Below are 25,641 nucleotides of genomic sequence, written 5' to 3'. Positions count from 1 at the left end.
AGGACGATCATAAACTTAGTTTCCTTAGGTTAAGCACTATCAAAAGGTAAGACAAGAGCTCAAATCTCAAACTTTTATGCTTGTTTAGGTCATTAATTTTGGCCTAGAAATAGTTTGATTACGGGCTCCATACTAACTGCTGCTACTTTGTGATCTTGTGTTCTCTTAACCATTATTCTAAATACATATATCCATAAATTTGCCAGACTTAATCTTAAAAGTGATTAATCTGCTAAAACTAATATGTAACTTTTTCAGATTTTCACTGAAATAGAAACAGAAGTGCCATCTCATGTTTCAAGAGCCAGTCCTTTGAGTTTGTTCAGGTAGGAAGCCATTTCCTCTAAGGGGCCTTTATTCTGTTATGCAAATACTTATTACACCAGACTTCAAGGGAAAATGGGGTTCTCCTTCCTTCTAACAACAGCTGATTCCTAGGAAAAGCAGGGTTTGATGCAAACTGAAAATACAATAAGCTGAATTTTCAAATAAAAGACATTCTCAGATCTGCTAAGTTCATCCATGGAAAAGAAGACCACCATGAAGCCAGGTAGGTTGTTTTCAATCTGTTTAAAGCCATTTGTGGATTTCTGCTTAAAAATGGTGCATTGTTGAGTTTATCTCTGTTCCTTTCAGAAACAGTAAGATAAGACTGGAAAAATAAAATTGTATAAACTCACAGGAACAAAGTAAACAGAGGAGAAGCCACAGTGGGTGAGAGATAGCACCAAGTATCTGGAAGAACAGGAAGCAGTAGGGAAGGCAGCAGAACCATGGACGTGGAATACCTAGCGCATGGAGAGGAGTGAGTCCATTCTCACCATGATAGACCAGAAAATTCCAGTAGCACATTTCCTCCTATGAGCTTAACTTACCTGAGTGGCTTTCAAACAAAATCTAGCATGGAACCTAATCCATAAGACAGCTAGGAAGGCAGCTGTGGACCCCTCGCTCCCCCGGTACTCATTAAATTCCACTTTACTGTGCCCACGACTCCCCCTGGCTCTTCTTTTCCATATCCTGCCTTCCTTTGACAAGATGAAAGTCTTTTCAAGTCCCACCTTCTCCAGGAAGCCTTCTGAGACTATGCTCACTGAAGATGTCTTCTCCCCTGAATCAACTCGTTCAATTACACTTTATATATTTGGTTGGTCCCACCACATATGATTGGTAAACCTTCCACATTAATTGCCTCACACATTGATATGCTTACTACTCGATGTAACAGAGGAGACAGCTGAGATTTTTGAAAAAGACCATTTTAAAAAACAATTTATATAAATAGATTCGTATACAAAGAAGAAACACATATACAGAGCACCCCAATTACCAGTATGGTGGATCCTACCCCTTCTTTTCTGCATTGGGAAACAGAGAACAGAAAAAAATGATTCCATCTTGCTTTTAACTCTTTCCACCTATGTGCTCAGTTTTTCAAGTAGAGTTTCTATTCCTTTGCTGGTGCTTTTGTTTTTTTCCAATGTAGGAATCAAGCTTTTCAGTGCAGCTTTGACTTTGTTTGCAACTTCTAGGTCACAACTCTGAAGAAGACTGAAGAGAGGAAAAAAATTAAATTTCATACGAACTCCTACATCATCTCCAATACTACCTGTACCAATAGTATAAAAGACTTGGTTAACTGTGAGACAAGCCTTGTAACTATATACACATTATTTTTCATTCAAAGGATGAATGATGAGGACCAGTAGCTTATATTATAAAGCCATGGAAAAAAATGTTTTAGAATCTTGCTGGTGGAGTCACCCAAGCAAAGACATTTGCAGGACCAACAGCATTCCATACAGAGTTGGCTCTACCTTCACATTATCTTAGGACTTACTTACATCTGTCTTAAAATGATTCTACATGTATTCTATCTTCCCTTCCCCATCTCAGGATTATAAGCTCAAGAGCAGGGACCGTATTTTATTTATTTCATGATGCTACATTTATAGAGCAGCCAGCCAAAAAAGGCCCACCACATGGCTGAATGAAAATGTGTGAAGAGAGGCACAGAGAGGTCAGACTTAGCAGCCTTCTCACTGAACTCCACAGCACTAACGTTTAGTGAAGGGGCGAAGAGCTTCACTGTGGAGCTTCACTGCTTGGGTGTGAAACCTGCCTCTACCACTCAGTAACTGTACAACCAAGAGCACGCTATTTAAATTCTCTTAAGACTCAGTTTCCCAAATTGTAGAATGGGATTCACAACAGAGTCCACCTTCTACCTCACAGAGTTGTTTTCTGAGGTTCAAATGGCCTTGTATCTAAAGCTCCCAGCCAGAGCCTGACACTTAGTAAGCACTCAATAAATGTTAGCTATTCAACAAAATAACCCCGGCCTCTGCTTTCCGAAACCCCGCCCGAGTACCCTATCAAAAGTGAAGGGAGCCCTAGACGCTGGTAACAGCGGGCCCATTTCTCTGTGAATAGGACGTACAGCTCTGACCGCAGAGCACCAGGCCTGAATTTCCTGTTCTCTTCTTTTTCAGGACCATATGTAAATACGGACCTCTGAAACACATTCTAGAAATGAGGTACTTGGTATTTTCCAAAGTCCCTGGTCCCAATAACTTCCATTATGTCAATAAAGAGGAGGATAAATGATCAGTACCAAGCAGTATTCTACTGCTTCTGGAAGACAAGCAACAGATTCAGCTTGCCACCTATGATGCTAAAAAGTAAGGTTCCCTTGTAATGAATTCGTGACTCACTAGGTGTTTTAATTTCATGCATCTTGGCTAAACACACAGTTATATAACACATAATAGTTATTGCTTACTAAGCATATGCCACATATTAGACATAATACTAGGCATTTTATATGCATCATTCCAATCTAGTTTTCATAACAACCATAGGGTTATGATTAATCTCATTTTTTTGCCACCAAGAAAATTAAGGCCCAGGAAAGCTGAATTTTCCCAAGGCTATGCACTAAGCTGGAACCCAGGCAGTCTGTCGAGAGCCAATACTCCCAAATGATAGAGAATTTTGCTTCTCTGAATTACTTTTCAGCCAACATACAAGGCTGATTTTCTTTTCACCTAAAATTTACAAAAACAATTTTTTGTATTATTGTTACATATAGCTCAACTTCCCTTTAGACCTTCAAATATTTCCTGTGCTCCTGTTCCAATTCTAAGTAGTGCTCCATAATAAACCTATAGTATCCTTCCTATGTTTGAAATCCACCTAATGGGAGTTCTGATTGATGAACATCCTTTATAAATTAATTTCATGGCATTGCTGAAATTTCCAGTTAATTGAGTGTAAAGAAAGAATGTGTCAGTAGATGTTAATACTCCAAATGCCTGGTAAAAGAATTTGTAACAAAAAAGTTCATGTATCAGCTAATGAATTCTGACCATTTGACATCAACTGGAAAATTAACTAATTTTAAGCAGAAATGAACAAAAGGATCTGTAACACTTACATATTGGGAGACACTGACATACCTGAAGATACGAATGCTCCTACGTGTGTTTGTGAGTATATGTGTACCAGATCAGGTATATGTTGAAGAAACATTTAAAATAACACTTGCAAACAATATAAATTAGGTTGCATAGCATGTTGCAAGTGAAATATCTTGAGAAATTCAAACTAGAGTTGGTATCTGTTTTCCCAAACCTTAATAACACAGCAGGGGAAAAATCAACAGTAATTGCTTCAAGGCAACATACAAATCTTTTTTTAAATGAATGCTCTTAACAGAAGGTTTTCATCTGCACATAGAATGTTTGGAAAATTTCAATGACTTGTGGACTGATAAACTCAACTAAGTTCAGAGAATAATACAAAACAGGCCACAGTTCATCACTGTTTTTTTCTCATTTTAAGTCAGATATCAACAATTAGCATACAGACTTCAGTAGCAAATGCTCTTCCAATCCTTTTAGAATCTTTTAAAACAATGAAGGAAATTACATGTAGAATTAGGCATGACTTAAGAATCAACATTGTCACAGTTTTCACAGGGACATAAGTTATTCATTAAAAAAAATACAAGCTGGGCGCGGTGGCTCACGCCAGTAATCCCAGCACTTTGGGAGGCCAAGGTGGGCGGATCACAAGGTCAGGAGACTGAGACCATCCTGGCTAACACAGTGAAACCACGTCTCTACTAAAAATACAAAAAATTAGCCGGGCATAGTGGCGGGCACCTGCAGTGCCAGCTACTTGGGAGGCTGAGGCAAGAGAATGGCATGAACTCAGGAGGCAGAGCTTGTAGTGAGCCGAGATCGCACCACTGCACTCCAGCCTGGGCGACAGTGCGAGACTCCGTCTCAAAAAAAAAAAAAAACAATTATGTTTTTGTCAAAACCATAAACATGGTGAAGCCACCTGATATCTTGTGAATGTTATAATTTGTCAAAAAGATGGTAGTTAAAAAATCCTAAGGGCCAGGCACAATGGCTCATGCCTGTAATCCCAGCACTTTGGAAGATGAAGATGGGAGGATTGCTTGAGCCTAAGAGTCTGAGATCAGCCCAGGCAACATGGGGAGACCCCCATCTCTACAAAAAATAAAAAAATAAAAAAAAAGCTGGGTGTGGTGGCATGCGCCTGTAGTCTCAGCTACACAGGAGGCTGAGGTGGGAGGAAAACTTGAGCCCAGGAGGTTGAGGCTGCAGTGAGCTGAGATTGTGACATTGTAGTCCAGCCTGGGTGACAGAGTGAGATGGAGTCTCAAAAAAAAAAAAAGAAAAAAAAAAAAATTCTAACGACTGACTGAAAGAGTTACATTTGCTTTCTAATATTTGGTATGCTTGTCTAGACCATGACTGACTGGAAGTAATACTAGACTACTGAGAACAAATATTAGAACTGATAAATCAATGTGAAGGAAGTATGTCTTCTGCATGACCAGGCCCTGCTCATAGAAGGGCACACGATATACATACCTAGAAAGAATAATGGCACCTCGATTTACACTAGCCCAGGATTTCAGGTTCTTCATACCAACATGCTCTACAAGAGTTTTTGCAAAACAACCTGTAAAATATACTGAAGCTTAGTGAACATCATATAATAAGATTTATACTCCCCAACCCATTCTCTACTGCCCTCAAACGTGCAAATATTTTTAAATAAAAAAGCTAATAAAAGTAGCTTTCACCCAGTCTCCCTTTTAACACTAAAAATTCCAGTGCAGGTTTATCTAATGCATTTTCAAAAGAGCGATTTCTTTTAACTCTGATCCAAAACCTAGGCTATGTTTAGCAGTAATTACTCAAGATAAACAATGAATTCTAATAAAACACTCACTGAGTTATGTCTGCATTTCTTTGTACTATTTAACGATTTAACTTTGACCTGAAAGCTATTCAGTAAATAAATGTTTCACAGTAGCACCTCATGGTTGGTTGAAATCAAGTTCTTCCTCATGGAGAAATGCTTCACTCAGAAGGTGCCATGAACATAACACAGTGTTCACGTGTTCAACAGTGGTTGATAAATGATATGATTGTTCTAGCTTACACTTGGCATTTCTCTTTACAACACTTACATACTCACAAACCAAAAATACCATTTGTCTCCTGTTATTCTGGTACTTCTGATTCCCAAGGTATTGGTATTATCTTTTTCACTGTGCAATTAATGCTTGGACACAGGAGAAATTCTGATAGCTAAGATTTAGTGTAGATGGAGGTAGGGACAACCTATCTTGACGGCAAACATCATAGTCAGGTAGCACGTACTACATAATTCATTCAGATACCTAAATGTAAGGACTCTTTAAACGTCAAGAGGCCTATGGCTACTCAGCCTTTCATGGTACCTGCTAAAGAGGGACAGAGTTCACCTAGTGAGGCAAACTGTTTTCCAAAGCTGACAACAGTAATATCTCCTGTCCTGTGTGCTCTTCTAGAATGCAGCCACTCCCCCATCTACAGGGGGAATCCATGTCTTCTTTTGAATCACGAGGGGCCTCTGTGATCGACTTGACCAAAATAGTATGATGAAAGTGGCATTAAATGACTGCTAAGGATAAATCATGGAAGTGCCAGGCATTTACTGTGTTCTCTCAGGATGCACACTCTTAAAAAAGCAACCACTATCTCGTGCAGGAGCCCAAGCAGCCTAGGAAGGGAAACTGAAGCTGTTGATCTCCAGTCAACAGTCAGTACTCACTTGCCAGCCATGTGATTGAGTTATTCCGAAAAGTGGACACTCCAGCCACAAACCGAGCAGCCTTAGATGACTGACTCTGAGCACAGAGGAGGCAAGCTCCACCAGACCCTGATCAAGTCATTGTTTTGAAAATTACTACGTTTTAAGACTATACAGTAAAAGAGAATCTAAACAGCTAGACATGCAGGAGGACCAACTTATTTGGTGCTATAGGAATATGACAAGACAAACACATCAGACCCAAACAGGCAGATTTTAGGGTTCTCAGCACATTTTAATTAAGAGGGATAAAAACCACTGGACGTTAAGCCAGACTACTTTTCTGGCATAAACTCAACTATACATTGACTTTTTAATAATGAAAAAGATGATTCCATATGTTATCTTTCTCTTTAATATTCATCACAAGGCTTCTCTTTTACAAAAAAACATTTTCAGTGAAAAATAGCCCCAGGTCCCCATTCTTAAAGGTAAAGCGAGAAGAGACAGCTCTACTGCTATAATGATTGCCTCACTAGCCATTAGAGCTGCCACTTGCCGTAAGACATGAATTCACGATCTGTCACTTTTTTTTCAGTCATTGTAATGAAAAGCCCAAACTCTTTTAATTCACTAGGGGAAAAAAATCTCTCCAGTGGTTTAAATACCAGATGCAATTTGGATTTCCTAAGTGAAGGTCTGGTTGGAGACAGGACTGAGAGGGGAATGGCATGCAAATGCTAATGCTGTCCTTCTCTAGAGAGCTGAGTTTCTACAGAGCAGCTGTAAGGCTTACAAAAAAACAGAAAGCGCCAAAGACTGGCTTACTCTTTGGTCACATGTATTTCAATACCAAATAAACAGGCACCAGTCCAAAATTCTCTTACGAGGATAATCTTCCTCTGCTTATTCTTTCTTCAAACATAGAGATAAATATCATGCCTTTCTACTGAGGTAATGATACTCAACAATTGGGACCCCCTGCCCCGCTCACCATCCTCATTAGAATGGCATTTTAAGGCATTGACCAAGCCAGGTTAGAAGCCTGCAGCAGCAGAGGAAGGAGAACAGAGAGAGTGAGAGGGGGTGGAAAAAAGAAAGAAAATTAAAGAGTTCTCGGGCACAAAGTTCTAGGGGAAAAAGCATTACCAGCAACCACTGAATCATTTCTTATTCACAGACATCATTTCTAAACACTCAACAAACTTCATTTGAGCCTAAATGGCCGGTATAAAGTTCAGGGACGGCAGGAATTACTGGAATTCCATATAAGATACAAGAAAAGGTCAAATTTCATAGCCTACCTTCTCTCCCATTGTCTTTCATCTTTTTATCTTGCTCTATTAACCACTTCAGAACTAGATGTCCTGCAGGATGTTCTGCAATGTGAAGCTATGAGGGGTCAAGAACAGTCCATCTTAAAAGCTGTTTTCATTCATGCAAATACATTTGAATGAATACATACAATTTATGTCACCACATACTGATAAGGACTCGGCCACTTTTAAAGTTCCACAGGCTTAAGAGGTCTTTATCTAGAGCAACCATCATACTTGGGGGGACCAGAGATCTTTTCTAATCCCCAGACCAAAAGACGGTTATGTCAGATAACACAACCACTGCACAGCACTTTAGTCTCAGCTTCATGAAATGTGCTCTGAACAGTAGCAGCACAAGGCTCATCTTAATGCCAATCATGTCTTAGACTGAAATATTCCATTCTCAGACACAAATAAACCTACAGGACAGAACACTGGAGCAGAAACATCAAAACCCAATGCTGCATGCTGTTTAAGTACACCTGACTACCTAAGGGGATTATCTGATGAGCAGCTCAAGAAAGCATCTCTTCAGCTCAACCTTACTCCTTTTCAAGAGCAATAGCGATCGTTCCCAGTTACTTGGGTTTCTCCTTAGCAAGTATGGGAGGCAACCAGCTCAGTCTCCTTATAGCGAAACTTTCAAGCTGCATTCATCTTTCCCCTTTGTTAATATGGTCAGGAGGAGCCAGGGCTTCTCTAAGATCTCTTCTCTTCCCCAATCTTCTCTTCCCCAATCTCAGGTGTCAGAAGCACCTTGGGCATTCAACACTTGGCAATGATTTCATTCATAACCAAATACACGTCTGCAAAACATTCCCAAGTGCCAGGCTTTGACCCAGATGGTTAGAGAAAATTAAAGATGAATGTAATTGCTGCTGTGGGAGGTTCTTTGTTGTTATTCAACAGGCATCTCCCTCCCCAGTTTTCTTACTGACACCCCGCATCCTCCAAAAATGAAGTTTTTGTGGCCTTTGCAGCTTTCCTGCCTGGCCTTTAACGGCATATTACCTCTCCGTCCTTGCCACCAGGATGCAGTTCTGTTGCTGCCAAGCTGGCGATGGCATTCATGGCAGGCTGAGCGTCTCCGGTGGCAGATCCCAGAATGTCAGACACCAACACACACGCAGACTTATCTAGCACCACTTCTCGGGCGTGTTCTTGCAGGTAGCTTAACAAAGCTGGAGAAATGGATTCTAGGAGCTCCCGTCTGCGGACCTCTGTATCTTTCTTACTGTTGAATATGTTGAATGGGGTATTAGGGTAAGATAAATCGCAAAGGAAATGTGATCTTATTATCACAAAAACCTCTAAGAGCTTATCACAGACTGTATCACACTCTATTATTATTGTCTATCTTTCTGTTAAGCACGTAGACAGTGAGTGATTTGAGTATGTGTTCTATCTGTTTTTAAAAATATTTCTGTCCCGCGATCTGAATAATGCCTGCCACAGAACAAGCGCTCAATAAAGGGAGTCTGGCTTGTGTAATACCAAAAAAAAAAAATCCAAAAACCAAACAACATACCCACAAAACAACACATTTACACTGCCGTATGGACACCATACTCTAGGTAGTCAAATACGTGGTATCGGTAGCTTTGAAAAGAAAGCAAAACAAAAATCAAACCACACACCTGAATGCCTACTACGTGCCAAGGGCTCAGAGGTATTCTTTTGGCATGACACTTTTGTTTCCTTTTCAAGATAAAAGCTTTAAGAATCTGTCAAAAATACAGGCGTGACAATGGAATTCACCTTTTCAGCAATTTTAGAGAGAGGCGTAAGTGGATTTCTGGACGCATGCACTATTCAACATTAGCAGACAACCAGAGCAGAGGAATAAAGAAGTCAAGCCATTCTACTTGTTTTTACCTGTGTGCATTTCCATCTCCTTTTTGCAGAACTTCAATGATTTCTCGTACTGTATGTGCAGGATCTCTGGGGCTTAGTAAGTACAACAGGACCTTCCTTCCATATTTGTCATTTACTATGCTAGGCAACGAACTGATAATTTCCTATAACATTATAAACAAAAAGAAGAATCAATATCTGCATTCTTAAAAAAGTACCACAGGACCTTCCTTCCATATTTGTCATTTACTGTGCTAAACAAGGAACTGATAATTTCCTATAAAATTATAGTGTATGTGCCGCCGAAGTGAGCACAATGTCCTATAAAATTATAAACAACAACAACAAAAAGAATTGATATCTACAGTCTTAAAGTATGCCTGGAATTTCAATGGTGAAGGACATACTTAACTATTTTTCCCAGCGTACTTCATGGAAAATGTGGAGCTAGTTCTGAAATTGTCTCATTAAAGCACACAGAGATTTACACTTAGAACACAGAATCAATTCTCTTTTGTGACTAGCATTACTGAACAACTCATTTATATTAACTGACCAAGCCCAAGGACTTAAAAAATATTTAAAGGTGTTATCTTCATTCATTATGGCCAGTATTTCTTGGGCCACTATTACGAGGGACATCACTTGCTGAGGTCACTGAGTAGAGACAGTTAATTTGCAGCTGCATTTAAATGTAGCATCGGCATGAATGAAGAACATTTCTATTAGAATTTCCCTGCTGGGATGTATGTGAAAGGAGATAAAGAAACTCTGTTAAATCGAACAAGTGGATAAAGGCTTTTAAAGTTAGGTTGCTTATTCATGGCAAATGAAGGCTGTTTAGCTACCACAATGAAAAACAAAAACAGAGGAGGAGGGGAAACCAAATCCAGAAAGCCTCAACTAAGCAGTTACAAATTTACACTGTATGACATTTCCAATCAACATACCCAAGAACAGTAACCTCCTTTTCTAGTTGTTCGAATTTAAGGGACAAAAGCAATGTCATCCCCACCCTAACTAAACTCCTGTGTAAATCTGATGTTTTCAAAGACAGAGAAGTCACTTGAAAATTTTTAAAAATTCCTTTATTCTTAATAGAGAAGATGCAACAGAAGAGTCATCAATTTGTTTCCCCACCTCTGACACTCCTATTTCTTGTAACAAACTTTACAAGTATTCAATGCATGTTTGAGCACCCCATATTCTTTAGAACTGGCTGGGCCTCGGAAAGAGTTCTGTCCAACTGGCCAGGTTTACAGATGAGGCATCCAGAAAGAGGAGAGGACCTGCCAGAGGACTCACAGTGGCAGTGTCCTGGTTCTCCAACTCCAAATCCAGTCTCTTTCAAACATAAAACCTCCTCTTAAGGAAAGGGATTCTCTCTGAGAGGACACATTCAGATCTGCTCTTCTTAAAAGGGCCTATTTATTATGATGAGATTAGCAATTTCAGTGTAAGGAACCGAGCTCAAAATCAAGTCAGCCATCAACCATGGGACCATGAATCTCGCTGTGTCATGATCCTACAGCTGATGATGCTGCTCCAGGTTCCAAACACCATGTTTCTCTTTTTAAAATCCCAACCTTCCCTCATTTTTTGCACAAAAGTATAGCATGCTTCTGATAACAGTAGCTAACCCTCATTAAGTGCTTACTAGGAGTCAAGCACTACTGAGAGCTGCGCACTGATCATCTAACATAATCTTCTGACCACTACGTCCTGTTTCTAGCAGTCTGATCCTCATTATGCTCTCCTAATTACTTCTGAAGTCTAAGATCACAGTATAAAGATTTCCATGTAAAACATAAAAGTTTTCAGAGAACTGAAAATTCAATAGGTCTAACCACCTCAAAATGAATATATAATTTCAAGCACCCAGGGAAAATGAACATAAAATTTCAGTAATAAATGGGAAAACACACACACACAAAATACACAGAACTTGTTACAAGGTAGGGAACTCTTTCAAGGCAAACAAGCTCCAATGTGAATTTAATCTATGTTTTTTTTTTTTGAGACGGAATCTCACTGTTGTCCAGGCTGGAGTGCAGTGGCGCGATCTTGGCTCACTGCCACCTCTGCCTCCTGGGTTCAAGCAATTCTCCTGCCCCAGCCTCCGGAGTAGCTGGGACTACAGGATGCATCATGACACTCAGCTAATTTTTGTATTTTTAGTAGAGACGGGGTTTCACCATGTTGGCCAGGCTGGTCTCGAACTCCTGACCTTAGGTGATCCACCCACCTCAGCCTCCCAAACTGCTGGGATTACAGGCATGAGCCACCGCACCCAGACAATCTATGTGTTGTTGATAACGAAGTGTTTAGCGCCCCAAATATGGCGTAACTTGAGTGTGCCTTTACTGTACCTTTAGGTACCTATATTAAGCTTTAACCAACTCATAAAAGAGGACAAACGCTTTAATTTCTTATATATTTTGTTAATTTGTTGAAAGAAAGAGGTGAGAATAATACATAGGCTGGGCCAATTTCTACAGTTAAAAAAAAAAAAACTGAAACAAAACTTCGCGGCCCTTAACAAAATGATTCTGAAATATAACACCGTTAAAAATGGTTTTTTTTTTTTGAGAAAAAACAAAAACTGTATGTAGTGAACAACTATAATGGCTACTCTTCACTTTTATTTAACATTTTTTTCCCTTGGTATAGGGAGGAGGCATGACGCTGGCAATGTATTCCTCCATATAGCGAGCTTTCTCCACAGCTTCCACGCTTAGGGACTAATCCGACACATATGGCTTGGGCAGAAATTGTTTTATAAAGTGAGAAACTGGGACTTCATGATACGCATAAAACCTGTGCTTAAAAACTACTCAGACCAGTCCTCAAATTCATTGAACTTTACTCCCTTTTGGTTTGTGATTAAGGAATTCAGAATCTAAATTCATATTTAATTAAGGCTTTTAAAAGAAAGCCAATGTTTATAAATAGCAATTTTACAAAAAACTAAAAAACATTTACTTCAAAATGTAATATTTTTCAACCCACCTTATTGATCAGAAAAAAAAAAATGTAGTATCATTTAATCCTTCCCCAGATCACCCTCATTCCAGCTTTCCCCTACCATCAAAAACACACATCTTTGAAAGAGTACTTATACACTTCACTTCTCTTTAACTTGGGTTACAGAGAAAATGGGGAAGTTCTGGATTATCACACAGTGTGTACTAACAATTCCAGTAACATGTATAAAAAGAGACAGCTAAGGCATAGTTAATTTTGTGCAGAATTTAGTCTCTGGGGTATTGAGTTCAAGCTGTGTAGCCTTTGGCAAATCCATTAACCTCTTTGCGTATTAATACCCTTATATTTAAAAGGAAATGATAGACCTGCCTAACACATGGGCTATTACTAGGAGCAAATCAGAAAAAGTCACACTGCAAAGTGAAAGCTGCCACAAAATAATTATTTCATATGAAAAGCATACCTCTCAATATGTATATCCTCCTTAACTACGGAGATTTAATAAAGCTAGCTGAGTCATGAGTTTTCACCCTCAAGAGAAAGAATAGCAAAAATTGTTTAATTTGAAAGGTTCTGGCTTAGCTTACTCCTAACAAGAGTTAACTTACAGAAAATTCACAAAGGCCCATTTATTGTGATTTCTTCTTAAGCTCTAAAGTAGGCAAGTAAACAAAGAAAGCATGGGAGTTACAAAGACTTTCCTTCTGAAGACATCTTTGGCCAGTTCTGACCGCCTTGTGCTGACCTCTAGCTAGATACCTTGGCACTCTTGTTTTGCCAATGCTCTTTTAAAGAGGAAGGGTAAAGGTCAAAATAAAAGATGCACACATGTGTATGCATTTTTGGTCGAGGTTAGAAATGTACAAATCAACCCATCCATGGTGCTGAAGACTGAGCCTGTGGTGTCCACTCTTACGGTAGTTTGCTGTGGGGACAAAAAGAAATGCAGACTACTATATGGAACCTAAAATCTAGTGAAGAGGGAAGACAGTTAATAAAAAGTTAAAACTAAGAGATTTAACTAATGGCTAACAGAACTATAGAGGGCAGGTTAGATCATCAGGCAGCTTCCCGAGTGTTTTGTTCTGAAAACAGGGTGACTATTTGCAAAAGTCTACCTTTTCAGCTGCACTAAAAAAACTGGAAGGTCTAGTTTAGTGGGTACAGCGCCTCGTTCAGTTCTGCAAAATAAAAAATGTCCTGGAGATTGCCTAACAATGAGCATATTTAATACTACTTAACTGTATACTTCAAAATGGTTAACATGGTAAATTTTGTTATGTGTAGTTTACCTCAATTAAAAAGAAAACAAATGTGAAGATCTGTTGCCATGGAGCTCACACTGCCAGGGACTGGAGCTGAATGGCGCCCACCACCTTGGAGAGGGCGTGTGCTCTCGCCATTTCCTATAGTCCCTCCCACATCTCCTTGTCTCACACCTGGCCTGGCCACTCATTTACCTATCTGGTCAATGAAGGTTTTGCAGGTTTGTGAGCCCTGGGTGAGATCATGATTAACTGCTCAAGGAAAGGATGGCAAAGAAAAAGACTACAGTAGTTGAGTGGGTGGAGAGACCACATCTGACTAGAAGATCACTATCTGGTGATTACACTAGAGCTTAGTCTTAACAGAAAACAAGCAGTGATTATCGGGCTATGATTTCAACTTGACATTTTGGGAAATCTAGTTACTCTAAATGGAATGCTTAGCAACACACTAAGCTTTCCTGGCTATTTTTAAAAGCACTGCGTAATGCAATGGTTTTGTAGTGGCTGAGTGGGAAACAGGAACACATGACTCTCTATATAAACACATGCAGCAAAACTGGCAGTCCAGAGATTCTGCTAAGTGCCTTAGAGAAACTTAACATGTCCCAAGGAGACATACACAAGAATGTTCATGGATGTGGATTAGCAAAAATTAAGAATTAAAGTTAGTTTTTAAAATTGTAAACAAACTAAACATCCATCACCAGAAAAACAAAATAAATCGCAGTATAGTCACATGTAATAGAATACTATTTGGCAGCGAAAAAGAAATGATTTAGAATGTGGATGGGTAAACTATGGCACATTGGTCAAATCCAGCCTATAGCCTGTTTTTGTCCATCTTGCAAGCTAATAATGGTTTTTACATTTCAAAAGGGTTTTAAAAAACAAAAACAAAATGAGTAAGAATACGTGATAGGACCATATATACCCCACAAAGGCTAAAATAATTATTAACTGGTCCTTTATAAAAAAGGCATGCTGACCCGATGCTAAATCTCACAAACGTGACAAAAGAAAAAAAAGCAAGATGCAGAAGAATACATGTAAGACATCATTTATACAGAACTTGTAAACATGTGAAATAAAATTAGATACATGTTTTACAAAATAAAAAATGTCTACATATAGTGAAAGGATAAGGAAATGCATATGAATAATAAATGCCAAATTTATCATAGTAGATACGGGGCGATGACAGGATACCAGGGATGCGTACACGAAGGGCTTAAATTTGAACTGTATTTGTTAAGTTCTATTTTATGCCAGGTGGTGGGAGGCTGGGTGTTCACTGTATTATTCATACCTTTCTGTATATTTTAAAGACAATGCCTTTAAAAATATGCATCAATATTTATTCACCCTCAAACAGCAATTAGCTAGTGTACTTATTTACTTTCCAACGAACATTGCTGTCAAACCGCCTGCGTATCAATGACAACAAAGGTAAACTGGATGAAACTTTATGTTTATTTAGGAAAGTAAAGTAGTTAGAAAGAGCTCGTATCCATTTTGAAAGGTGAAAGGCTCAGCTGACCAGGCTGTGATTTCAACCTGACATTTTTGGGAAGTCTGGGTGCCCTGAACAGAGTGCTTAGCAACACTAAGCTTTCCTGTTTATTTTTTAAAAGCACTGCATACTGCAACTGTTTTTGTCGTAGATGAGGGGTGGGAAAAATTCATGGGCAATTAGCATTCCAGAATTTTATCACAAGCTACACAGTTTAATAATACACAGAACCTGTTGAACATTTGTCAGTTACAGACAAGAGATCGGCAAATCAGGCCATTCAGGGAAAGCTGCCCTAAGTATGATAAAGTCATTAAGAATGTGGGTTAAGCAGTTGTGGGAATCAAAGTGATATAAGGAATTAAAACTGTTTCAACAGCAACTTTAAGTGGCATACATCTTTGGAAAAAAATGAACAGACAATTCTGGCAAATCGTGAAGGAAATTTGGTTTCTCTTGAAATCCATTTGGAACAGTTATGCAAATTTTAGTTGTCCTGAAAATATTAAACAAAAGCAAACTTTCAATATCCCAGCCTGTTTCCATTTCTGTGAAACGACTTTATTCATTAGCCAATTCTATGGCCTCACATCTCTGTCACAGGAATGAAAAACAATCATTACTGATTGGAGTCAAAAGGGTAATAAAGTCACAAGGAACATGTCAAAATACTCAGTTCGTAACGTTGAAGTCTTGCCAACTTGTTTCTTCCCACAATCCTATCCCAAAGAAAGTCATCACAATCTTAAAATAGTCAAGGGTAAAGTTGGAAAATGACAGCAAGGGCATGAGAAATTCACACACACTGGGACCTACAGCTGGCATCTAAGAAAACAATCTTCCCCTCCACTAGCTGGTATACTTTTTCTACTACACTCAGCTCTACTGATCCCGAGGGGCTACAAAGACAGACCATAGCACCACCACCTGACAACAGGTAAATTCTCTTTTTGAATCATCCACATTCTTTTTTCTCGCAGATGTGAAAGTACCACTGGTCATCACTAAGATTTCTCTAAGGGTCCCATTCATGTATATCAAACAGAAAGGCTTGTGTAATTTTCAGACAAATAACCTATATCTATACAGATTATGTGGTTTTCAAGACGTTTCCAAGTTTGGTCACTACTATCAAGCTTGTATCTTCTTATCCCCACCCTGCTACAACCTCTACCATATACTCAACACCACTCATACACTAAAATTAGAAGAAGAGAAAAGACAATCGTAGAATCAGAAAAAGAGACTATTGATACAGAATGAAGAAAACAAATAGTTTAGAATGCAATTTTGACTTTGGAGTACTTCCCCTAAGAGGACAATTAGTTTTTCTGAAGGCAAGTTTAGGGACAAATACACTACATTCATGTATTAGCACTTTATGGTCATTACACTGGACTAGAAGGAATTGCTGAAATGTAAAAAGGAAGCTAGAGTTTTAATTTTAGTAATAACTTTTAATTTGACCCTACAAAAGCTCTAAGAAGCATCACAACTGAGTGAGTCTTGTACATTTTTCTTCTCCAACAGCTCAATCCAGCACAGATGTAATGATTAACTGGGTAACTGTGCAGAGGTAATTATTTCTCCACAGGGAGAGAGAGAATTTAATAGGTCACAGATATTCTCTGCTTGTATTTGAGTTCTGGAATAACTGAGGAATTACTATGCTAATTTCTGATCATATCTAAATATTACTTTGTTAACTTTCCATAGTTTAGAATTGCATATAGTCTAAAGTACCATGTTATCCTAATCCAAATTAAAGTGTTAAATCTTAATTTGACCAGTCTTAAATATTTAAAACAGTATTAATATCAAGTTACAAGGTTGAGATTTATACAGGAATAAAACCTCCAAAATAAAACATAATTAACTTAAAAGTAAGCAAAAATATTGATAGAAGGCACAGCTGCAAGTCTTTACACATGCATGGTGAAATCAAGCTTACACATCCACAACTGGTTTATCGAAGTAACTTAAATTCAAGACCATCAGAATTACTTACTGATATGATTATCTGCTTCACAAGCTTAGTATCATCAATACAATCAAATGCCGCCAGTAAAACCAAATGGGAGTATTGGCCCTGCAAGAATTGGAAGACAGTAAAGGTTAAAAACAAGTGCATAGATTTTCGCTCTTATTCCACACACAGAATATCTTCATAAAGGTTACCTACATTGACAACTTGTCTAAGATAATATAAACAAGATGAATAAAAGCCATTCTAATGAACTTTCTCTCTTATCATGACCTCATTCTAGAGGTAAAGTTGATTTTTTTTAAAGCACATTATTCATTACCAAATAGTCTAAAACTAATACCTACGTAAACAGGTATACTGTTAATGAATAGCTACTTGAAAATTATACTTAAAAGTTCAAGTTATAAGATTAGGTTCAAAAAACCTACATATATAAACACATATATAAGATACTCCAATCATGAAAAAGAAAATATAAACTCACACAATTTTACACACACACACACACACACACACACACACACACAATATACATAATACACGTACACAGAAAATACTGGAAGGCAAGGTATTGTAATAGTCATCTCTGGGTTATACAAAGAATTTTTAATTTTCTATATTGCTCAATTTCTTTAATGTGATCTCACAAAATTAGAATATAAACATGAAAAAAATAAACTAGAAGAGTATAATTATACACTGAATGAGAATGATATAAAAATCATTACTTTAAAACACCTACTTTATGTTAAGAACAGAAACAAAACTAAACTAAAACCTGTTTCCAGAGCTTGTCACACGAGTATCCTGGATGTTGATATAATTGTTTTAAACTTTGATAGGAATTTGATTTTTGATAATAGCCCACAATCATTCAGAGCCAGATCTGATGAATATCACAGATAATACAATTTCAATCAGAAACAATAACGGAGTTGCTAATTGTAAAGTCAAAAAGACAAACTGAAGATAAACAACAAAGGTCTAACACCCTTACTATACAAAGACCAACAACCAACTAAAAATGGGCAAAGAACATGAAAAGTCAGATCACAAAAAACAGAAGTACAAATGTCTTTAAATGTATGAAATAATGCTTTAGGAACTAATTAAGGACAATAATTAAAACAATGAAATGCCATTTATCCTATAAGCGATGGTGAAAACCTCTGACAATAGACTAATTTATCAAAGGTTTAGGAAAAAGCAGGCACACTTTTATGTTGTGGAGAATGTAAAGTCGTTCAACTTCTTTGAAGAGCAACTGACAACACCTATACAAATTTAAAATGCAAGTATGACCTGATCCAGCAATTCTAGTTCTAGGGATTTATCTTGCAGACGTGCTTCCATGTAAGTACAAAGACTTACATACGAGTATATTCACGGAAATACTAATTGTAATTTTAAAAATTCTAGAAACTAACAAAATGCCCTACAGTAGGGGCTGGTTAAATAAATTATGGTACAGGCATATGATGAAATGTTATAGTCACTAAGACAAGTGAGGTAGACAGATGTATGTATGTTGAAATAAAATGACCCGTAATATGAATTAAGTGAAGTAAACAAAATGGAGAACAATGTGCCTACTACAAAATCACTGGTTTCAGTTCTCTTAACTCAGACACACATAAGCATAACCAAGCATAAAATATTTCCGGATGAATACAACAGAAGCTGGTACAGAATTGAATATAAGTGAGAAATAGACAAATCCACAAGTATAGTTAGAAATTTTAACATGTTTCTCTCAGCAACTGATAGAACTAGAAAATAAAAAGCCAGTAAAAACATTGATGGTATGAACACTATCAACTACTTTGATCTAATTGACAAATATAGAATACCCCACCAAACAACTCTACAATATATTATTTTCAAAATATGTAGACCATATGTTAGGCCATAAAATAGGTCTCAATAAATTTAAAAGGAACAAAATATAGAGTATATCAAGAAACCCCCAATATTTGGAAATTAATAATTCTAAATAACCCATGGATCAAATCCATGGGTAATGTTAGTTTATCACCCCTTTAGAAGTAACTCTTAAGAGATTTAAAAAGACATGTATTGCTAATTTCTGTTACCATCATGATGCCATGCTGGGATTAGGTTCTCAAAAAACTTAGTGTTGAATTACCTGACATAACCAAACTGTAGAACTAAAACAATCTAATTATTTTAAAATGTCATACTATTAATACCTTTGTGAATTTTCTATTAACATTCTAGTTTTTACTCATTTTAATGTAAAGTATTCAAATTAGAATGCCACGCATAAAAATTTACTTAACATTGAATTATGAATCATAAAAAAATCACATACACTGGAAAGAACTCATCAGAGAATTCCGTATTTCACTTTGTTATAGGAATGTTAGCTGCCTTCTGAATTCTTCTAATCTCTAGCCCAACAGAAGACAACAGTCAAGTATACAATTACACAGCATTAATTTTAACTTGTTTGACTTACTATTTCAAACAAGTTGAAGTATTCACCAGATGTTAGTAGTTCTCACTGGATTTTTTCCGAAGGATAAAGTAGTTGATTACCACATAATTTTAGTTCACCAATAAATTAGAACTTTACTGATGAACTGTTATCCATCAAATATATAAAATATAACTCAAAAATTAAAATTGTATTTACTACATATTTTCTAGTTATAGTACTCCATAGTAACAGCATGAAAAAATTATTTAATATCTAAAAACATATAAACACTATTTTTGAAGCAACAAATTCCCCAGAAAAAATTAGGAAAATTGTTACTGCATTTCTAAAGAACTATAAAATTTCCATAACTACACTGCAAATTTATTCTTAAAAAATAAAAAGATACATTTTAATTTCTTTTATGGTTTTGGTCCTAAGGAAAACTAATATCAAGTTTCTGAGGTGCAATCTGGCATCATTCACCCAGAGACTAAAATATGGACATACCGTATCCAGGCAGTAAATTCCCATGTTTAATTAACACGACTGGACAAATTCACCAAAAAAGCTAGTAAATATCAGGTTTTCAAAGAATATCTAATAAAAGTAGAGAACTATCACAATACAATGTTAAATTTAAAAAGAAGAAAAGAATGCATGTGGCATGATTTCCATTTTGTGTAGATAAAATATGAAAATACATGTATATGCACAGAAAAATATAATAAAACAATAATTTTCTTCTTGGTAATTTTTTGAATTTTTCCAAATTTTCTGTAATATACATGAATACATCTTACTATTAAAAATAATTTGAAGAAATATGTAGTTTTATTATACTTACATTAGCCACCTTTTCAACGTAAGTCTTCATTGTTTTCACAATCACTTTCCTGTCCTTAAAAAGGAAAGATTGTCTCACTGAACTTTCAGTTATGTATTAAGGGTATTTTGTAGTTAAACATTTTAATATATTTATTAAGTTTTCATTTGAATGGCATATTTTTTCATTAGTAAAAATAGTTATGCAGCCAGAATGAAAAAACTGTAATATACCAAAGAAGTTCTCTTAGAACTATCACAAGCTTAGATGTATATGTGACAATCCATTCAGACATAAATATGGAACCATTAAATTGCAAATTGCAAGGCAAACCTAGTGAAGCCACCTTTCACAGTGAGACCAGGCAGACCCTTCTTCCGAGGTCTGAACTGTCCTCAAATGCAGAGTCTAGCAAACAGTTAGTACTCGTCTACATTTGTTGAACAAAATTAAATCTGCATTAAAAAAGTAGATATAGTACAACTACCTTTTAAAGGCAGAATTATGCTGACTAAGGAAATAATGATCATTTTTGTTAAACTTCTGTGCCTAACAAGAATCTTTACCTTTTCCCTCAAGTACTTAACACCTATGGGAGCAAATGTGTGTGGCCAGCTGTGTGTTAGCCCTTCCCATTTCCCTCTGCCATAGTATGATCATTAAGTGAGGAGGTACCAAAACCTCTATAAACTAAAGCTTAAATACGTATTATGTTCACTTGCTTGATGGATCTCTTCCCATCCTTTAATGAAACTTCAAGGTTTCTACTACAGCAGAAAAAGAAGAAACACTAGGCCTAAAGAAGATGGCTCATTCCCATCAGGCCCTGAGGCACAACTTTTGGAAGATAATGTTGCTGTGCACAATAGGGAAAAGACCAAAGGAGATTAAAAGTCTAAGGACAGCTAAACAAGCCTGCAGATAAAGCATGGCCCTGACTTGTACAGTTTAAATGCACAAGTGCTGTCACACTTACCTTGGGCGTGCCATGCCACAGGCAGTGCATGGCCACTCTGGCGCCATCGTGTGTGTGTGCCAGGTAGACCACTGCTTCGCGGATGGCTTCAATCATTTCCTAGGGAACAAATGCTGTCAGGAACAGGGCTTTGCTTTATTTTCTTCTTTCTGCTGTTTTACCTGTCTGTCTACAGGGGCCAGTTACACAGAGAGAAGGAAAGGAAGAGAGTGCCAGGTGGCAAACAATTTCATTTTGTAGGCCATCAAACAGAAACACAACCTCTTTCTAGAAACGTTCTTTTCCGTCAAGAGCAGTAAATACTGCTGGCAGACAATTTCTGTTAAACACAATATCTGACTTTTACCAACGTCCGTTAGAAAAAAAAGTCACAAACTATATGCGTACTATAATATATTCTAATAATTTTCCAAGGAAAAGAAGCCTAGGAGGTGGTGGTGATAAGAAGGGAGCTTTTAACAGAATAAGTGAGATAAAGAAAATGCTCCTCCCAAAAAGAGACCTGTATGTAACAAACAGAATCAAAACACTCATTTTGACTGAAAAAGTTCCCTTTTTAGTTCATAACAGGATTATCTCCAAAAATCATATTCTTTACCATAAATATGCTTATATATTATTTCCTTATGAAAAATTTCTGTACTAACATTTAGACTAAGACCTCACCTACAAATGACCCTTTAGTAAAAAACATTTAATTTCTCACTACGTAGCTTAGCTTAATTTAACCCTTAGCCTTCATTTTCCATGTACATAATTTCTTATTTACATTTTCTTTCTTTTTTTTTTTTGGAGACAGAGTCTCGCTCCGTCGCCCAGGCTGGAGTGCAATGGTGCGATCTTGGCTTACTGCAACCTCCACCTCCCGGGTTCAAGCGATTCTCCTGCCTCAGCCTCCCGAGTAGCTGGGACTACAGCCGCCCGCCACCACCCCTGGCTAATTTTTGTATTTTTAGTAGAGACAGGGTTTCACCATATTGGCCAGGCTGGTGTTGAACTTCTGACCTTGTGATCTGCCCGCCTCGGGCTCCCAAAGTGCTGGGATTACAGGCGTGAGTCACCGTGCCCAGCCCTATATTTTCAAAGTCTAAGCACATAGAATGTAAATGAGTTCTGGCAACGAACACCTTCAGAGCCCCATTTTAGTCTATTCCCAATTTAAAAATTTACGTTAAATAAATAAATACAAAGCCTCATTCCAGGAAAGAGAGGGTAGGTGGCTAATTTCATCAAGGAACAAACAATTTCACCCTCAAGTATCTTACATCGCTTCCCAAGATGACTCTCAAGAGCAGTTTCAACTAACATACCTGAACTTAGGAATCTCTTCCGAGCTACCCAGATGGAAAGCCAGGCATATATCCCAATTATGCTTCCATTTTCCCCAAAGGTTTTTTTTTTTTAAGTCTCTTTTGAAAATGCCCCCAGTACCAGAAAAGACAATTTGTCTCATTACTTTACATGCATGCTAAGTTACAAAATATTTTTTGCTGTTACTGAAACATTCAACACTAAAAAGATACTTTCTACCACTGAATATATTCAAATAATCATTGTGTCATTTCTGAGCATACAGTCCTACCTCAGAACTGTGGGATACTGTGTTTTGCAGGAAATAAGAGAAATCTCCGAAAGAGAAGGTGCTGCTATGGTCATCGAACCATAAGCTTAGGTGGGTGGCTACCGCTGGGAAATTATTTTGCATGCCAATTTTAAGAGAGTCAAAACTCCAGTGAATGTATAGTCTGGCATATTTGTTAAGTCAGTCTCATTATTTTCATTATCCCTTGTGATTGGAAAATGAGGACAAATGGACAATGAGCTCACTGTACGATGAGGCAAGCAAAGTTCAGGGAAATAAATGATGAATTCTCATTTGTATTCCCATGACTGACTTGAAGGGCAGTGCAATTTACCTTCACTCTCTGTTCTTCTATCATTTAAAGTCCAGGTTTTCATGGTCCATTTAATTTTACAAACGTATCCTCCTCTAACCTTTTAATGCCAAGCTAATTTTTTTTTTTTTTTGGCACAGTTGAATTTAAAACTACCCGAATGCTTGAATATTCCTCCATGAGTTAGTTAATTTTCAGAGTAGGCTAGCTAGCAGATACCCTCCAGATTATAATTAAGGTATAAACATTCAACATGACTAGTAAAACTAGGGTCAATTCTATTGTTTACTGGAATATCTAAATGGAATTTGCAAACATGTTCAAAGGGAGGTGAGTAAATTATCTTCCCTAAATAAGGAAGCATCTCTAAAATTTCCAAAAGACAATGTACCTCAAAGCAGTTTTTCAAATTTCTACACCGCTCCTTCTCCATGTTTTAGTTTAAAAACAAAAACCAAGAACTTACTGATCTGAGTTTGGGGGGTGCATAGGTAAAAAAGTCCAAGAATACTTTATGTACCAATGAGTGCTTAATCACAGCTTCCCTGAAAACAGAAAAAAAAGCAAAAAGACTCATCAGATCTGGCACTAGTCATACCAAGATAGGTAATCTCAGAAGTCCTAAAGTAATCTAAACAAGTGAAATGGTTTTACTGAATATGATTTGTCATAAAATAGACCGCATCTTTCAGAAATACTAAACTTAAACAAAAACTTAGATGGTAAAACTGATTTAGTGCCATCTACAACCAAGACCAGTACAAATGTCTAGTATCTACTCAACACACATAAAATTAACATTTGAAATATGCTCTGCTCTGTTAAATAAGGACATCTTCATTTTTTTCCCCAGCACTGGACATGATGATTAGAAATCCACACGTGGACCTATTTTTTAATAGTTGTTTTATTTCTGTCAACACTCTTCACAATCCATCTGTTTCACAAAATAATTTTAGCAAAATTAAAACTTGAATGAACCAAACATTGTCAGCAATTGCAACAACACCTACTTAATCCAAACCCCCTAGTGTGACACTTGGTGGATCTAGGTGTACAGTGGAGGGTGATGGTCAGGCATCAAAGACCTAAAGTTCACAGGCGATATCCAAGTATACGGCAAAAACTAACACTGCCTTTATGGGTAAAACAGGCGATATCCAAGTATACGGCAAAAACTAACACTGCCTTTATGGGTAAAACACTGTTCTGAATGTTTTGGAACAACTAACCCATTTAATCTTCATAAAATTCCTATGAAGTCTGTACTATTATTATCCCAATTTTACAGATATGGTAACTGAGGCACAGAGAGGTTAAGTTGCTGAAGGTTACACAGTTAGTGGGGGGAGTGGGGAACCAGGAGTTGTACCCAGGCAATCGGGTCCCAAAAGCTATGCTCAGCCACTCCACTACGGGACAGATGCCATGAAGGGCACAGGCACAGGCTTCTGAGTCTTACAATCCATTTGAAAAAAATTGTTTTTTTTTTTTTAGGCAAGGTCTCAATCTGTTGCCTAGGCTGGAATGCACTGGCACAACCATGGCTCACTGCAGCCTTCACCTCCTGGGCTCAAGTGAGCCTCCTGCCTCTCAGCCTCCCGAGTAGCCAAGACTATAGACACATGCCACAAAGCCTGGCTAATTTTCTTATTTTTCATAGAGATGGGGTCTTGCTATTGCCTCAGCTGGTGTTGAACTCTTGGCCTCAAGTGATTCTCCCACCTTGGTCCCTCAAAGTGCTAGGATTATAGGCGTGAGCCACTGCATCTTGCCTACAACCAAATTTGAGTAAAAATTATATTTGTGAAACTGTTTAGTATACATGGCTTCCATGTAACATTTTATTTGGGGAAAGAATGTTTCATTGCTTAAAAAAGCTAATAAATCACGAATGCATGTTAGTTGCCATTTTATAGGGTACAATATCAGAAAAAGAAATCTCCTTTTGCACCAAGAATGGTTTCAAACCAATACTTTTGCACTCTTATTTAGGACAGATTAACACTTGTAAGTAGGAAATATCTACCTCTTCTGGGCAACAGTTATGTAAAACCTTCCTCCTTTGAATGTCACTTGTTAAGAAAAAAACAAAAACAACTTTCTTACTTCTGGGCCATTGGAGTTAGAATCTGCTTCATTTCATCCATAATAAGCTCTAATTTTTCTGACTGTACCTCTAACACTTTGTCCAGAGTTGGGTGATCTGCTGACTGCAACAAAAGAAAAAATCAAACTCCTCTAAATTTAATCCATTTTTTCACTTCAGGATAAAGAAAAGCAATTACAGTCGTTTTAAAGTAAGTTTTAACAAATTTAAGATTTCCCACATTTACATAATGAAAGCTCTGCTGTATATCCTTGTGGAGCAACCTCATTAGCTGATTCTCAGTCTGTATATCTATCAATGCATTTAAAGAGCCAGGCTAAACACCAACTAAGTTAACCAGTCAATAGTTATTTG

The 25,641-nt window shown here is 37.4% G+C and overlaps 1 protein-coding gene across 1 annotated transcript in view; it reads right to left on the bottom strand.

The window, feature by feature from the left end:
* Window positions 1-1,243: 1,243 nt before the first annotated feature.
* PUM3 (pumilio RNA binding family member 3) overlaps window positions 1,244-25,641 on the bottom strand; it is a 41,166-nt gene continuing 16,768 nt past the window's right edge. The window contains exons 9-18 of the mRNA XM_015117807.3: window positions 25,287-25,390; window positions 23,644-23,722; window positions 21,283-21,381; window positions 20,328-20,381; window positions 17,062-17,142; window positions 9,312-9,454; window positions 8,448-8,670; window positions 7,422-7,509; window positions 4,908-4,998; window positions 1,244-1,551 (exon numbers count right to left, since the gene is read on the bottom strand). Coding sequence (XP_014973293.3) covers window positions 1,419-1,551; window positions 4,908-4,998; window positions 7,422-7,509; window positions 8,448-8,670; window positions 9,312-9,454; window positions 17,062-17,142; window positions 20,328-20,381; window positions 21,283-21,381; window positions 23,644-23,722; window positions 25,287-25,390 — 1,095 coding nt within the window. The 3' untranslated portion in view covers window positions 1,244-1,418. The remainder of the gene's footprint in view (window positions 1,552-4,907; window positions 4,999-7,421; window positions 7,510-8,447; window positions 8,671-9,311; window positions 9,455-17,061; window positions 17,143-20,327; window positions 20,382-21,282; window positions 21,382-23,643; window positions 23,723-25,286; window positions 25,391-25,641) is intronic.

The sequence above is a fragment of the Macaca mulatta genome, chromosome 15 (assembly GCF_049350105.2).
Source record: "Macaca mulatta isolate MMU2019108-1 chromosome 15, T2T-MMU8v2.0, whole genome shotgun sequence".
NCBI lineage: Eukaryota > Metazoa > Chordata > Mammalia > Primates > Cercopithecidae > Macaca > Macaca mulatta.
This window is presented reverse-complemented; position numbering and strand designations above follow the sequence as displayed.